Below are 14289 nucleotides of genomic sequence, written 5' to 3'. Positions count from 1 at the left end.
AAAAAATACCACTTTACTCAATTCATACAATTATAGCACCTTCTACTTGGAAAATCTCTGTGAATTTGTCTAGTCAAACCTATCTAAGTGCTACCTAGTATATAGGTATACATAACCTTTTACCAAATTTACAATTATGTGACCCGCAGTTTAAGAAGCTAGGAACCAGGCCAACCCTCTATATTTTGCTGCATAAACAGGCCCCAAAGCATGAAGCAACTTGCTGAGCTTCGCTCCAAGAGTGAGCAGCTGAGCCAGAATCCAGAACCATGCCTTCTGACAGCAGTCTGGCTGTCTCCCTTCCCTTCCATTTCAGAGACCACCATCATGCTTCCTCCTAAACCATGGATTGGTGGTGAGCAGAACTGGCCACAACCATCATTACTTTTCCTTATCCTCCAACATGAGAATCTTCAAATACCTAAATGACACGAACTGAACTAACTTAGGAGAAATTCTGAACTGACAACCATTCTATCATGCCAAAGACACTGGCTGTACTCATTTTCTATTCATGGATGATTACATCTTGAGAGTGGACTGTAAGCCCAGGGAGCCAACAAGAAAGAAAGAGAATGTAATTTTGGGTACAGAGCCCAAGGGATCCGTGATGGCAGGAGGTACAGGGGTTCCCTGACCCAAGCAGACCATGCATGGCTGGGGTCCTGGACACCAGAAAATCAGTGAAGGCATCGGGAAGGGTGAGCCTGCCCAAGACTGCCAAAATCTGGCATGCCGAATCACATCTGGCTTCAGGAGGATTTGCTTTGTTCTGCCTGGCTCCAGTGGTCAGAACCAGGAGTAGAAAAGGCAGAGACCAAGGGAGGCTGAATGCCAGGCAAAGCTTCCGGTGGTGCAGAGCCGTCCCAAAGCAGAGGGGGCTGCTTTCTCTTCACTGGAAGGCTTCAAGAAAAAGCTTTATGTCATCTTCTTGTAGGCCTTGTAAAGGATTTTTTTCAGAGGTGGGTTGGGGACTGTGCAGCTTCTAAAATCCCTTCCAACTCTATGTGTATACTCCATGTACATGGATCACAAGATTGGATTAATTATCCTGAGAAGCCTTGAGGTCAATCTTTCTATTTTGTTATTCGAGTGTAGCATAATCCTATTGTAACTAGATAAAATGGGGTAAGAAATGATCATGAGATTTCTCTACTTTAGAATATTTTAGGAAATAACCTTCCCTTTCCAATCATAACAAAAACACTCAAAAAGACCTTCTGATTGTCGCTGTAGGTAAGACGCAAAATAAGATGTGACAAGACAGGTCTGGGCATTAAAACTGGGGACCATCCAACCCAACAGAGCTTCACAATATGTCCTGCGCAGGAGGAAAAAAGCAAGGGGTTTCCAAAGAGCTGGTGAGCTCCTCAGATGTCAGGGGTTCCCCATGAGTGTACAAGAAGCTTGGAAAGAGGCCAAGGGAGAAGTGATAAATAACTAGGTTCCATTTATGTGCCATAAAAAAAATTAAAAAGAGAGAGAGATTGGGCATCTCTGTCCTAAGTATTTCTATTTGGCCTCTTTTGAGAACTTTACCTTACAAAAACAGAATCAAATTAAGCAGCTAATATGCTTGGATCACTTGTACCCAAAGATATAGATATAGGCACATACTTGGGTACATGCAGACGTGCAAATTCTATATCTGGTCTTGTCTGCTCTTGGACTTTTTGTCCTCAAAATATCATCACCTGGAGACAAAATGTTTTGCCTTGTAACATCTTCTGACTGCTCTCCTACCTAAATTGAACAACCCTGGAATTTGGACTTATATAAGAATATTCAACATTCACTAAAATCCTACTCTTCTGCTTCAGTGAAATTGGGGCTGGATTCTGGCCTTATGAGACTATCATCTGAGGACGAGTCCACTGGAGACCAATCATCAGCAAGTTGGCCAATAAGCTATAAGTTCTTGTGGCCACAGCAATGGAAATGGTCATGAAATCACAAAATAACTTGAGAACTGAAAGGGGCCTCACATCTAGTCCAACTCAACCACAGAAGGAATGACCACCAAACATTCCCCAGAGTGGCTTCCCATTTCCCACTCGGGCAGCCTCTTCACCATGGGATGGTTCTTAATGTTAGGCAGGGTTACCTGACATCAAATAAACTGGCTTTTCTATAATCTCCACTCCCTGCTCCTGGTGCTATCCATCTTCTTTCTTTACCTGATTTCCCATCAAATATATAATGACTGCTAACACCACCCCCCCCAGTCTTTTCTCTTCCATGCTGAACACATGTCCAGTTCCTTCAACCAGTCCTCTGACGTCACGAGCACAAGGCCCTTCCCCATTCCCACTGACTCTGTTCCCCAAAGTGCACAGAAATGAACATGACTCTGGATAAGGGCTGAAGAAAGCAAGACATGGTGGCATTATCAGCTCCCTTTGCCTAGAGGCTGTGCTTCTCAGGGCAACCTCACAACACCTTTCAGACTAGCACAACAACACCTTCATACTAAGCTCCAAGACCACTAAAAAGCCCAGATGTTTTCCAGAACAACTGTAGTCTAACTGTACTTGATTTAACTTAATGCTCTACAGTGTTGAGAGCTTTCTGAAGGCTAACTTTCTTTCCCAGTTTTGTGTCATCTGCAGACCCAGTAAGCATGTGCTTATTTTTCCAAGTCATTGATAGAAATATTAAAAAGTGCCGGACCAACCACAAACTGTTGAGTTGATCCATGGAGACTTCCCACCAAGCTGACAGTGAACCATTAAAACTTCTCTTTTGAGTGTGGCCAGTCAACTAGTTCTGAATCTATTTACTTGTATTATCAGCAACTAAGTGACTTAGTGGATAGAGCATCAACTGGGCCTGGAGTCAGAAAAGACATGAGTTCAAATCTGGCTTCAGACACTTACTAGCTGTGTGACCCTGGACAAGTCACATAACCACATTTGTCTCCATTTCCACATCTGTCAAGTGAGCTGGAGAAAGAAATGGCAAACCATTCCAGTGTCTTTGAAGAGTCAAATAAAATTGAAATGACTGAACAAACCTGTATTATCACCTTGTTCACATCTATGAGAGAAATTACCCAAAGTAAAAATCCAGCTTTGCCTCAGTCTACACTTTAGTAGTCCTGCTTCATAAGGTAGTGAAGCCGTTCTAGCCCAATCACAGCCTCCCTTTCTGGATGCCCATCTAATTTCTAGTGTTGAAGATGGTACAGTGTCCTAGATTTACTAGTCAAGGTACTAGGACCTACTTTAGAAGAGAGGATTCAAAATGATGAACCAGATTGTCTGAAATGCTGAAGCAAGAAAATTAACGTAAAATGAAAAGATTTTTTCCCCTCCTATATAGGAAAGGGACTGAAGAAATCTGATTCAGTGAAAAATTAATTTGTATTACAATAAGTTGTAATACTTCCAAAATGTTAAACTCTGCTCTGACAAGAATGAAGAAGTCCTCTTGCGAAAGGTAGACTGAACAGCAAAATCAGTTATTCTAAGCAGACACCTCTACAGGTAAAATAGATTTTCTTTAAAAGGCTGCCTAGTTTCAAGCACTATTCTTAAAAAGTAGACTAGGGGCAGTTAGGTGGCATGGTGGATAAAGCACCGGCCCTGAATTCAAGAGGACCTGAGTTCAAATCCAGCCTCAAACACTTGACACTTACTAGCTGTGTGACCCTGGGCAAGTCGCTTAACCCCCATTGCTCTGCAAAAAAAAAAAAAGGAGACTAGAAAAGTCATCTGCTCTTACCTGGTGAATTCTTCACAAAACTCTCTGGGGTAATTCCAAGCTGCTCCACTGTTATGTTAGAAAAATCCATTGGGGTCTTGAGCTTATCTGGTGTCCTGAAGGTTGGGTCCATTGCTGCTTCTTGTTTTTGGTGGATTAAATGCTTCTTGTCGACTGAGGACCTATTTTCTGAAACCCAAAGCAATGCATTGTGCAGTATAAGTTATAGTACAAAAATTTTAAATATTCTCGAACCTTAAATTCCAAAATAAGGAAACTGATCCCCACATACCAATACTGCTAATAATAGGCTCCTTGACTTCAAGGCCATCTGTGGCTTCTGAAATGACATCCATCTAAAAAATAAGGAATATGATGAGTATTGGAAAAAGTCCAAAAAGGCGCTCTGGTTAATTTAGGAAAGTTAGCGAGTTACAACAACAGATACATGCCCTTAGTCCTGAAGAAAGCTTTGCATGTCAAACAGAAAGGCTAGGATGAAAAAGATAAGAGATCAAACCAATGCCAAAGGTCAGGAAGGGATTCACAATATTGACGAGGGATGTATAATATAAAGAATATTGCATTATTGAGAACAGCTCTTTTTGAGGCCGTAGAGAACCTCGACTGAGGAATAGCTAAACAAGTTACAGAAGACGTATGTGGTAGAATGCTATTGTGCTATAAGAAATGATGAAGGGAGGCAAGCTGGAAAGACATGGGAAACTGACGCAGAACTGAACAAGGGCAGGAGAATATCTACATGACAACGACAACATTACTGTAAACACTTAGGAAATCTGATGAATGCCAAGATCAATTACAATTGCATAGGATCCACCATGAAACATGCTGCCCACTTCCTGAAAGAGAGGTGATATGACCAAGAAGGTAGACTGGGATGGATTTTTTTTTGACATGGCTAATGAGGGGATTTGTTTTGCTCGACTATACATGTTTGTACCAGGAGTTTTGTTTCTCTTCCTTATCAATGGGGGGGGGGGGGAGGGGGGCAGCAAATTTTTTAAATTAAAGAAATAAAATTTAATTAATTAGAATAAAAAAGAAAAATAAACATTGAATTTGGAGGGAAGTTCAGATTTTAGTTCTGCTACTGAAGGCTTTGGTGACTTTGATCAAGTCACTTATATCTATGTCTCAGCTACCTCAACCAGTAAAATTATTTCAGTCACCTTTCAGCTGTGTCTGACTCTTCATGACCCCATCTGGGTTTTCTTGGCAAAGATGCTGGAGTGATTTGTCATTTTCTTCTCTAGCTCATTTTCCAGATGAGGGTACTGAGGCAGACAGGGTGAAGTGACTTGCCTAGGGTCACACCCCTACTAAGTGTCTGAGGCTGGATTTAGGCCTGGCACTCTATCCCCTGTGCCACCTAGCTGCTCCAATAATGATAGTTAACACTAAATCCTTTGAGAATTCCACCTCTGAAAGGCAAAAGTAGGTCTCAGAGCTAGGATTTACAGCCAGGACCTCTGGCTCCAAATGCAGCTTGCTCTCTTTTAGCTATGTTACACCTTCTCACAACAAAAAGATGCATCTGAAGTGCTTTTGGAAGAGACAAGAACCTCAGTTACAATGAAGATCTCATCCTATGAAGCTGTGCTAGAGAAATGAGATCTCAATATATCATCATGAATTGAGCGATGATTTCAATCCCCATGAATACTCTGCCATACTACAAATCATACTCCTGTTTCCTCACTGGGTTCCTTATCTCTGTTCTCCCATAAATTCTCTATAGCAACCTAGGCCCAGGCCTTTAGTCCCCAAGGATCCCAGGGCAACACTGGGGCCGAGGGCATTTTAGTGACTTGACTATGCTATACAGTAAAGCTCTGGAAAGATGCAAAATACAACCAGAGGTAAGGCCCTGGGATTTATAGCTGAGAGCAATCTTGGACATCATCTGAGAGCTTTAAGGTTGAGGAAGAACTTCACAGCTCTCATTTCAGCCTCCATCACCCCCTAGTGAGCTAAGCATGGCAAGTGTGAGCAACATCCCATTATCCAGATGAAAAAACTGATGCTCAGAGAGGTTGAGTAACTTGTCCATGAGCACAGTTACAGAGTTCTAGGCCAGGATTTGACCTCAGGTCCCTCTGACTTTCTACATGCTTTCCACTACGTACAACACCAGGATCTTACAGACGAGACACTCAACCCCAGAAGGAAAGCAAGTACAGGTAACCTTCTCTTTTTAGGGCACTGCCTTGGAAATGTCCTCTGGTCCCTCGCTTTAATGATGAGAAGATGACACTTGAAGGAATGGAAGTGTTTTGCAAGGTCATAAGTAGAAGGGGAGAGATTTGAACCCAAGCTCTCTCCAAATTCATAAATGCCAATGGCAAAACATCAACTCCAGCAGGGCTTTTCAAAGAAAGCCTTCTTGACCTGGGTCCAGCAGCTTCCTAGTCCATTCCTCCCCATTCCACACCCTGGCTTTCTCTATCCTCACGCACAGCAGTCCATGCCTTAGCTGTGAGAACTCCCATGCCTGTCATGTGCCACCTCCAAGAACCCCTCACTTCATGGGGTAGGGAGTTCAAAAGCAGCAGCTTCCATATGAAGCATCTTCTGATCCCCCCGGATTTATTTTGCACACACAATCCTATGTCCTCAGCAGATTGAAAGCTCCTTGAGAGCAGGGACCAACGAGTGAGATTTCGGACACAACCGGCAAGATCACAAAGGCTTCTCTTTCAGTCTCCCCCCAGCACAGTGGGGTCAATGCGATTCACCAAAGCCATGGGCTCTGGTGAGGCCCTAAGGGCATCCATGGGCTCCACGTAAGTCTATACAAACGACCTACAAAAGAACTAGAAGATCAGAGGGAGGCACTAGCGACTGAGCTGTGAAGGAAATTCGGGATTCCAAGAGGAAGAGGAGGGAAGCTGAAGATGAGCCATGGCATGCTCTGTAGGTAAGAAGAACAACCTGGCTAGGTGTGCATGACAAGGCTAAGGCCGTGCTGTGCCCACACTACATGATAGTGTGCGCTCAGTGCTCATCTGTAGGGTGGCACAGGGGAATTTGGGGCAGCTGAGTAAATCTTGTACTGTCACTTCTGCAATTGTGGAGGATAGATCGCAGAAGAGAGACTTAAGGCAGAGATGCTTCAAACACAGCCATCATCACCACCACCGCCACAACAATAATACCCGAAGTCTATCATTGTAAGGTACAGGCACAGGTTAGCACGTCTGAGCAGGGCAGGTTTAATGGGTGACATAGCCCGTATCCTGCCATTGGGGGGGGGGGAGATGGTGACCCCAAGCCCGAGATCACAGAGGGGCAGACGGGGAGAGGACCGGAGAGAAAAGAGGCGCAGACAGAAGGACGCAGAGATAAAGATGCGGGTTAAAGAGACGCCCAGATATAAACCCAGAGCTGGAGATGCCTAGTGACAGACAGGCACACACACCGGCAGGTCCGCAGAGACGGAGATTCGAACTCGGAGCCCGCGAGGGCGCAGAGATGTTCACAAGGACGAGACCAGGGAGGACGCGACCAGATTAAGGGGCGGGGGCGGGTCGGTAAAGGCTCCCCGCCGGGGCGGAACCTCGGCCGACACCCTAGCCGAACACCTTCACCGCTGCAGATGGGAAGCTGAGGTTCAGAGAGCGCGACGGCATTAATTAAGCGCCTCCTGCATGCGAGGCTTCGAGAAGACCAAGACGACGAGCCGGGAGACCGCCTCGTCCCGTCTCCCTTCCCCGCCTCCCGCCGCTCCGCCGGGACCCCTCACCTCCCGTTCGCAGCCGCTGCCATGTCCCGCCGCCAGGTTCAAACGGCCGGCAGCGTGCCCCGCCCCCTCACGAGCGCCTCCGTCACGCGTCACCTCTCGCGGTCAACCGCCTGGCATCCGCGTATCCATCCGCCAGCCTCCCGCGCGCCTGCGCAAGCCGCGGGGCTAACTCCGCCACCGCGAGGACTTCTTCACCTTCTAGGCGGAGTGATCCTTCGGCGAATCCTCCAGCCAGAGACGACTATTCCCGCCGGCTGCAGCCTCTCCTGTCGATTGGCTCCCGCGATTTCGAAAAGTAGCTTTCGGACCAATCACTAGCGGATGCCGGGACTCTATCGTAGCCAATAGGCAATTCCAGACGGGTGCCGCTTCCGCGATTGGTGGGTCGAGGGAAGAAAGGGGCGGGACAGCGGAGCTCTCCGTGGAGTGGGTTGCTGTTCCTCCTCCTCGGGAGCCCTGGCTTCCCTCGCACTGCTGCGGGATTGGACGGACGCCGAAGCCGTCACCCACCGGGTTCCCGCCCCGAGCCTGCCTCATCTTTCGATTGGACCTTTTCTTCGTCCCACTTCAGCCTCCTCCCTCTGCCACGTTAAATTCGGGCCCACCCTCTCCTCCTTGCCATTGGGTGAGTGGCCTCCGGCCCTGCTCGGTGATTGGTCTGAGTGGCCGCCAGTCTCTCTGAGGGCGGGGTGAGGGGGAAAGGCCAGGAACGGGCGGAGTAGTGGGGTGTGGAGAGTGGGAGGGGACGGCTCCCGGGGGGTGTGTGTGTGTTGGGGTCTGGGGCGGAAGGACCCCCCCCCCCAGGGAGGCGGGTCAGGCTGAGGGCTGCCTCTGGGTCCCGGGTGGGTGGCGGGGGGGAGGGGGAAGGCGGGGGGGTGGCGGCTCCCTCGGGACCCGGCGCGGACAGCGCGATGAGGCGGGTCACCCTGTTCCTGAACGGCAGCCCCAAGAACGGCAAGGTGAGGGGGGAGGGGCGGGGACGGGGGGGGAGGGGCTGGGGAGGGGGAGGGGCCCCTAGAGGGCGGGAGCAGGAAGCCGCCCTTGGAGTCCAGGTGTTGGGCAGGTGTGGGGCGGGGCCTCAGGACCCCCATCCCGGAGTCCCCCTCCAAGTCCCCCGTCTGCATTTGTCCCCCCCCCCCCCGAGCCTTTCCTGGTGGCCGCGAACACCCCACGTGGCTACTCCCTCCACTGATACAGCTAGCCCCCTCCTCATCCCGGAGCCCCTTCGTTTTACAGATCTGGAAACTGAGGCTTCCCTTGGCTCATAGCGCTGAAAGGCACCCAATGCAGTCTCTCCATTTTACAGATGAGGAAACTGAGGCTTGCAGAGGGTCCTGGGGCTAGCGCTTTCAGAGACCACCTAGCCTAATCCCTTCATTTTACAGATGGGGAAACTGAGGCTCGGGGAGAGGAAGCAGCTTGCCCAACAAATATAAACTCTTTTGACATTAAAAACCCCTCCTAACATGGCTCAAACCTACTTTTCCAGGGACGTTACATATTAGTCCTTTTCAACTGTTACATGCTTTCTACTCTGTCCCTTTTAGGGTCCAAGGGACTCATCTTGTCCAAGGATGAAGTCGAGCCCCTTCTAATCTAACCCCCCTCCCCCAGTCCCCGGTTTGGTAGGTAAGGACAATGAGATCCAGACAGGTGAAGTGATTTCTTCCTCCTTCTCACCTCCTAGACTCAGCTCCAGGGTCACTGCGTCTGTGGTGGCTCTTCCTGACTCCTCTTCTCCCCCCCCCCCCCATCACCTTGCAGCTGTCTTGGACATTCCTTTATAGTGGATATTTACATACACATCCACATGTTGTCTTCCCCCTCCTGTAATTTACAGATTTGTCTGGGGCCTTGGAGGGCCAAAGGGCTTATGGGATGGTTGCTACTTTGTGCCCTACTGGTGATACATGGACAAAAAATAGAAACATCTCTGCACTTAGGAGCTTCTCTTCCTCTGTGGAAACAATGAATCCACTTTTAAGCATTTACCAGCTAAAGGAAAAGTCTTGGGGGAGGGGAAGGGAGGCCTGGAGCTGGGTTCACCTTCCCCCTAAGAGCTTTCTACCTCTTGTTATCATTGAGATGGGGGTGGAGTGCAAGGAGAAGGACTGTAACTTGGCCAGAGTGCTAAGGGGGTGAGACAAAATCAGAATCCTTGGACCCCCATCCTCCAACTCCCAGTCCAGCTAGTCCACTCTTTCTACTGTATGGAGCAACTACCTGACTCCTCTTGATTCCCAAGTTCAGTCTTAATTAGTGGCTTGACTGTACTTGAATGGAGTTAAACTGGATCTCCTATCCGGACTCAGATGCTGCTTAGTTGTAGATCACTGGAAAGATCCCTGTATTTAGAGCCTGCCTCTGTCACTACTTCTGTAGTTATTCTGTAGTCAATTAGTCATGTTTGACTCTTCCTGACTCCATTTAGGGATGCAGTGGTTGGCCATTTCCTTCTCCAGCTCATTTGACAGAGGAGGAAACTGAGGCAAGCAGGGTTAAGTGACTTGCCCGGGGTCACAGAGCTAGTATCTGTCTGAGTCTGGATTTGAACTTAGGTCCTCCTGACTCCAGGCCCAAAAATCTATCCACTTCACCATTGAGCTGATCTTTGACACATCACTTCACCGTCATCGGAAAAATTTTGACTTTGGACATAAATGACCTTCTAAAGACCCTAGATTCATGAACCTAATCTTAATCGTTTCATCTTTCGTGTTCCTGATCTGTAAAACTGATATTACTTGTACTGAGAATGGTAAATAGAGCCTGGTGCCCTCTGTGTTAGGAAGACTTTTGGACAAGTCCCTAAATCTCCCCGTGCCCTCTGGGAGCTCTCTGTCTTCAGTTGCTAATCTGCTCTGGGGGAGGGAGTTTTTCCCCTTGGATTTCCAACTGCTGCAAAATCATAGGTCTGGACCAAGGAAATCCACCTACCTCAGAATTGTTTTTATAGCAACTCTGTAAACTTTATAAGCCTGATGGAAATGAGTCTGTCATCCCCTGCCTAAGAGTTCCAATTGGGAATAAAGCTTCCTAGCTGGAAAATAGGGGGAGGGAGGGAATAAGCATGTCTGTAGCACCTACTGTGTGCTGGGCACTGGATCCTCACAAACATGGTGGGAGGTATGTGCTGTTATTATCCCCATTGTACAGATGGGGAAACTGAGGTAGAGAGCAGTTAAGTAACTTGCCCAGGATCATACAGCTAGTAAGTTTCTGAGGCCGAATTTGAATTTAGGTATTCCTCACTCTAGGTCCAGAGCTCCATGCACTGCGTCACCAGCTGCCTTCCAGGGACCTTATGTATCATCTAGTTCAAACTTTGCTTTCACAACTGGGAGAACTGAGTCTCAGAAAGGTAAAGTGACTTGTTCAGGGTCACACAAGTAATTCTGGTTGCAGAACCAGGATTCTGAGCCCCAAGCTGTGTTCTTTCCAGCTTATTATTGAGAGATGGAATTGGAGAAGGTGATAGAAGTCCAGGGGATTATCAGGAGAGGGCAATCTGGCTGTTGGGCACAGAAAAAAATGAGAGCTGTAGAGCCAGAGAATGGAGATGCCTCAGAAGAGTCCTTATTGATCATCTAGAGCCTCCCTTCTTGAACCAAGTCCTACATTGGGTTTAGTATAACTGAGTGTGGGCATCACAAAAGATTTGGCAACTGTTAAAGGTGATGGATGCATATTTTGTACACCTACATACCCTGGGCCATGGAAACATTTCTTGGTCAAGGAGGGATCATGAGTGGAAAAAGTTTAGAAGCCCTCCTCCAAGGTTAGGATTTTCAGCATTTATCTGTCAGTCCCTTAACCTCTTGACTTTCCATAGTGCAGTGATCATAGCTTGGTTTGGTTTGAAATCTTGGTCAGTCGATGAGGCGAATGTCTTTGTTGATGAGATGGAGCTCTCTGTGGGTCTGATTTGAGGGCCAGAAGGTACTGCAACCAGCCATATTCCTGCTATCTGCCCTCCCTGTTGGAGGGTTTTCTTCAGATTTTTCTTGGGGGCAGCTAGGTGGCGCTGCAGTGGATAAAGCACTGGCCCTGGAGTCAGGAGGACCTGAGTTCAAATTCGGCCTCAGACACTTGACACTTACTAGCTGTGTGACCCTGGGCAAGTCACTTAACTCTCATTGCCCCCCCCCCCAAAAAAGATTTTTAACTCCCTCCCCTAATGAACCAAAGTAAATGTGATTCTTTTATAGTTTGTTGTCATTGGTGTTTTGAAAAGCTTTTGGGATATGCATAAGTTCAATTAAATAAAAAATTGAGTTGGGCCACTGGCATTTATTAAACTCTTTATGGGTTCAGTGAGTGTACTGTGCTGATCCCTGGGAATACCAAGAAAGGCTAGAGTCTAGATCACTTTCTAATTCTGGAGACAATGTCTAAATGCCTAGGGTTCTTTAAGATTTATGCAGAGTAGATAAAGGGAATCCAAAAAGGTAAGGCCTCCTGCCTAAGCTGGGTTTGGAGATCGTCTTGAAGTAAATGACAAGACTTAGCACATTATAAAAAGAGAACATTTGAGTCAGACACTGTATATGTGTATCTCTCACCATGAAGCTTTGTCCTGGGGGATCTGACTTCCACACCTTTGGAGGGCGTGGCTTCTGTCACTGCCACCCCACCTCCCCCATTGGCTGTTTGTACTCTATTTGAGGGGTGCCATGAACATTTTTTTCCAAACCTGCACTATCCAGCAGTTGTCCTATTCCTATCTCTTTGCCCTCCTCCTCACAAGTGTTGGTCTTTGGGAGGAGTGTTTGTTAGAAAGGAGAAATTCGATTAGTAGTAGTTGGCTTGTCTCTGTGTGACCAGGAAACATCTCTAAAACTGGGGATGTTTACAGCTGGCCAACAAACTAATTCAGAACTGGCCTTTGTAGGGGTCAACAAGTTCACAGTTTGAACCACAACTCGTTTCATTGACCAGAAAGCTGTGTTTTGCTTCCTCCTAGAATTGACATTACTTACTAGTATAATTAAAAGACAGGGTTGTGAGTATTAATGAAAGTGCTTTGGTTTTCATACATATCCAACCTACACATAGTCAAAAAGTGAACCATTCTCTCTGAAGCCGATTTTTTTCTTTTTGTCTGCATTAAGTCAATCTTTTTCAGCATTTGAGTTTACTTTTACATTGGTATTTCCAGATACAAATATAAAACCAAACTAATAATGAGGTTGGTTTTTTTTTTAAATGTTATCATTCATCAGCTCCCAGAGTATGGGAATGAAATACCTAATTTAAGAAAACAGTTTTATGCTGCCTTAATTTGGTCTAAAGTTTTCATCCTCTTTCTTGTTGCTTTTTGCAGAGGCCTTTTTCTATCATTCAAAATATGAAACCAGTATATTGCCACTGGAAAAAATGGCTTAGCACATCCCAGAGCCACAAAACATTGTTGTCCCTAGAAACAGACCTCAGATCAACCTTTTGCTTATCTAACATCTCTGGTATGTTACTGCTGGTGAAATGCCAACTGACTAGCCAACATCCAAGGCCTGATCATGGACACTTAACTATGTTCATTTCCATGGACTCAAAGAGGTTTGGTTTGTTTTTTTTTTATTTTTTGTTTTTTTTAAATGCCAAAATTGACTGAGGAGTTCTCTACATATAATTTGTTCAAGGGTGTTACTTTTCTTGAAGAAGGATCATGAAGCTTTTGAGATTTTGGATTAAGAATAAAAACTTATTTACTTTTCACTTTTTATCTTCAGAGAATTTTAGGATAGTAAACCATATTTCTCAAGTTTTATAGCAAAATATTTCCAGATGTGGCTTGTTTATTCCAGAGGGATTACTCTAGCAAAAGGTGGAGACAATTGATACTGCAATGGAGCCTCAGAAATAAATTGTGCTATAAACTTTAGTTAACCCTTTCACGTAAAGTATCTGATGGAAGAAAAACACTGAAAAATTTTGTCTTTTTAAAAAATAATTAGGAATATAGAAATGTTTTGCATGACTGCACATGTATAATCTATATCAGATTGCTTGCCTTTTCTAAAAGGGAGAAGGGAGAGATACTGAATTCAAAATTTCAAAAATCAAATGTCACAAATTTTTGTTTACATGTAACTGAGAAAAAATAAAAATTAAATGTAAAAAGGGGAGCAAATTAGAATTATAGTTTCTTTTTTAGTGAGACCAAACACTGCCCAGCCTTATTTCATAGATACAGCTGACATTTGTGTGAGTGTGTCTTTGGCCCACGATGTCCAAAACAGAACTCATCTTTCCCCACCATCCAAACCTTTGCCCTCACCCTAACTCAAGGGTGCCACCAGCACCTCAGTCACTCTGGCTCAGAACCTAGGTATTGTCCTCGGCGCCTTACTTTCATTTCCTGTGTCCAGTCTGTTGTCAAGTCCTGTCAATTTCACCTTCATGACATCTCGTACATCCCCCCCCCCCCCTTTCTGTACTACTGGCCTCACACTTCATTTATTTCGGGAGCTTGCTGCTGGGTCTCACTTCAGGTCTCTCCCCGACTGGAATCCCTTCTCGACTTCCCTGTGATCTTCCTAAAGAAAGCTCAGCTCTGATCATCTCATGCCCCTACCCGTGTCACCTCCGAGGTAGAATACAGAACCTTCTGTTTGGGCTTCACAGCCCTCTTCTAACCTGATCCACTCGGACATTGCCAGTCTTCTTACACATCGCTCCTCCCCAGGGCTCCTTCCATTCAGTGACATTGGCCTCTTGGCAGTTCCATGAACAAGACACCCCAGCTCTCAGCTCAGGGCATTTCCATTGATCTCTCATGCCTGGGATGCCCTCTGTGCTCATCTCCACCTCCTGGCTTCCAG

At 46.2% G+C, this 14289-nt stretch overlaps 2 protein-coding genes across 5 annotated transcripts in view; one reads left to right on the top strand and one right to left on the bottom strand.

Annotated features, from left to right (window-relative positions):
- Nucleotides 1-7589, bottom strand: part of CDCA2 (cell division cycle associated 2) — a 56125-nt gene extending 48536 nt beyond the window's left edge. For all 3 annotated transcript variants that reach the window (XM_043985764.1, XM_043985766.1, XM_043985767.1), the window contains exons 1-3: nt 7469-7589; nt 3995-4058; nt 3724-3891 (exon numbers count right to left, since the gene is read on the bottom strand). In XM_043985764.1, coding sequence (XP_043841699.1) covers nt 3724-3891; nt 3995-4058 — 232 coding nt within the window. In that variant the 5' untranslated portion in view covers nt 7469-7589. The remainder of the gene's footprint in view (nt 1-3723; nt 3892-3994; nt 4059-7468) is intronic.
- A 734-nt stretch (nt 7590-8323) lies between these two features.
- The window catches only part of KCTD9 (potassium channel tetramerization domain containing 9), a 32317-nt gene continuing 26351 nt past the window's right edge, over nt 8324-14289 (top strand). The window contains exons 1-2 of one of the 2 annotated variants that reach the window (XM_043979976.1): nt 8344-8427; nt 10726-10829. In XM_043979976.1, coding sequence (XP_043835911.1) covers nt 10773-10829 — 57 coding nt within the window. In that variant the 5' untranslated portion in view covers nt 8344-8427; nt 10726-10772. Of the gene's footprint in view, nt 8428-10725; nt 10830-14289 lie in introns of both variants that reach the window. The other variant, XM_043979977.1, reaches the window with a different exon arrangement.

The sequence above is a fragment of the Dromiciops gliroides genome, chromosome 2 (genome assembly GCF_019393635.1).
Source record: "Dromiciops gliroides isolate mDroGli1 chromosome 2, mDroGli1.pri, whole genome shotgun sequence".
Taxonomy (NCBI): domain Eukaryota; kingdom Metazoa; phylum Chordata; class Mammalia; order Microbiotheria; family Microbiotheriidae; genus Dromiciops; species Dromiciops gliroides.
Note: the sequence above shows the minus strand (reverse complement) of the source record. Positions and strands in the feature narration are given on the sequence as shown.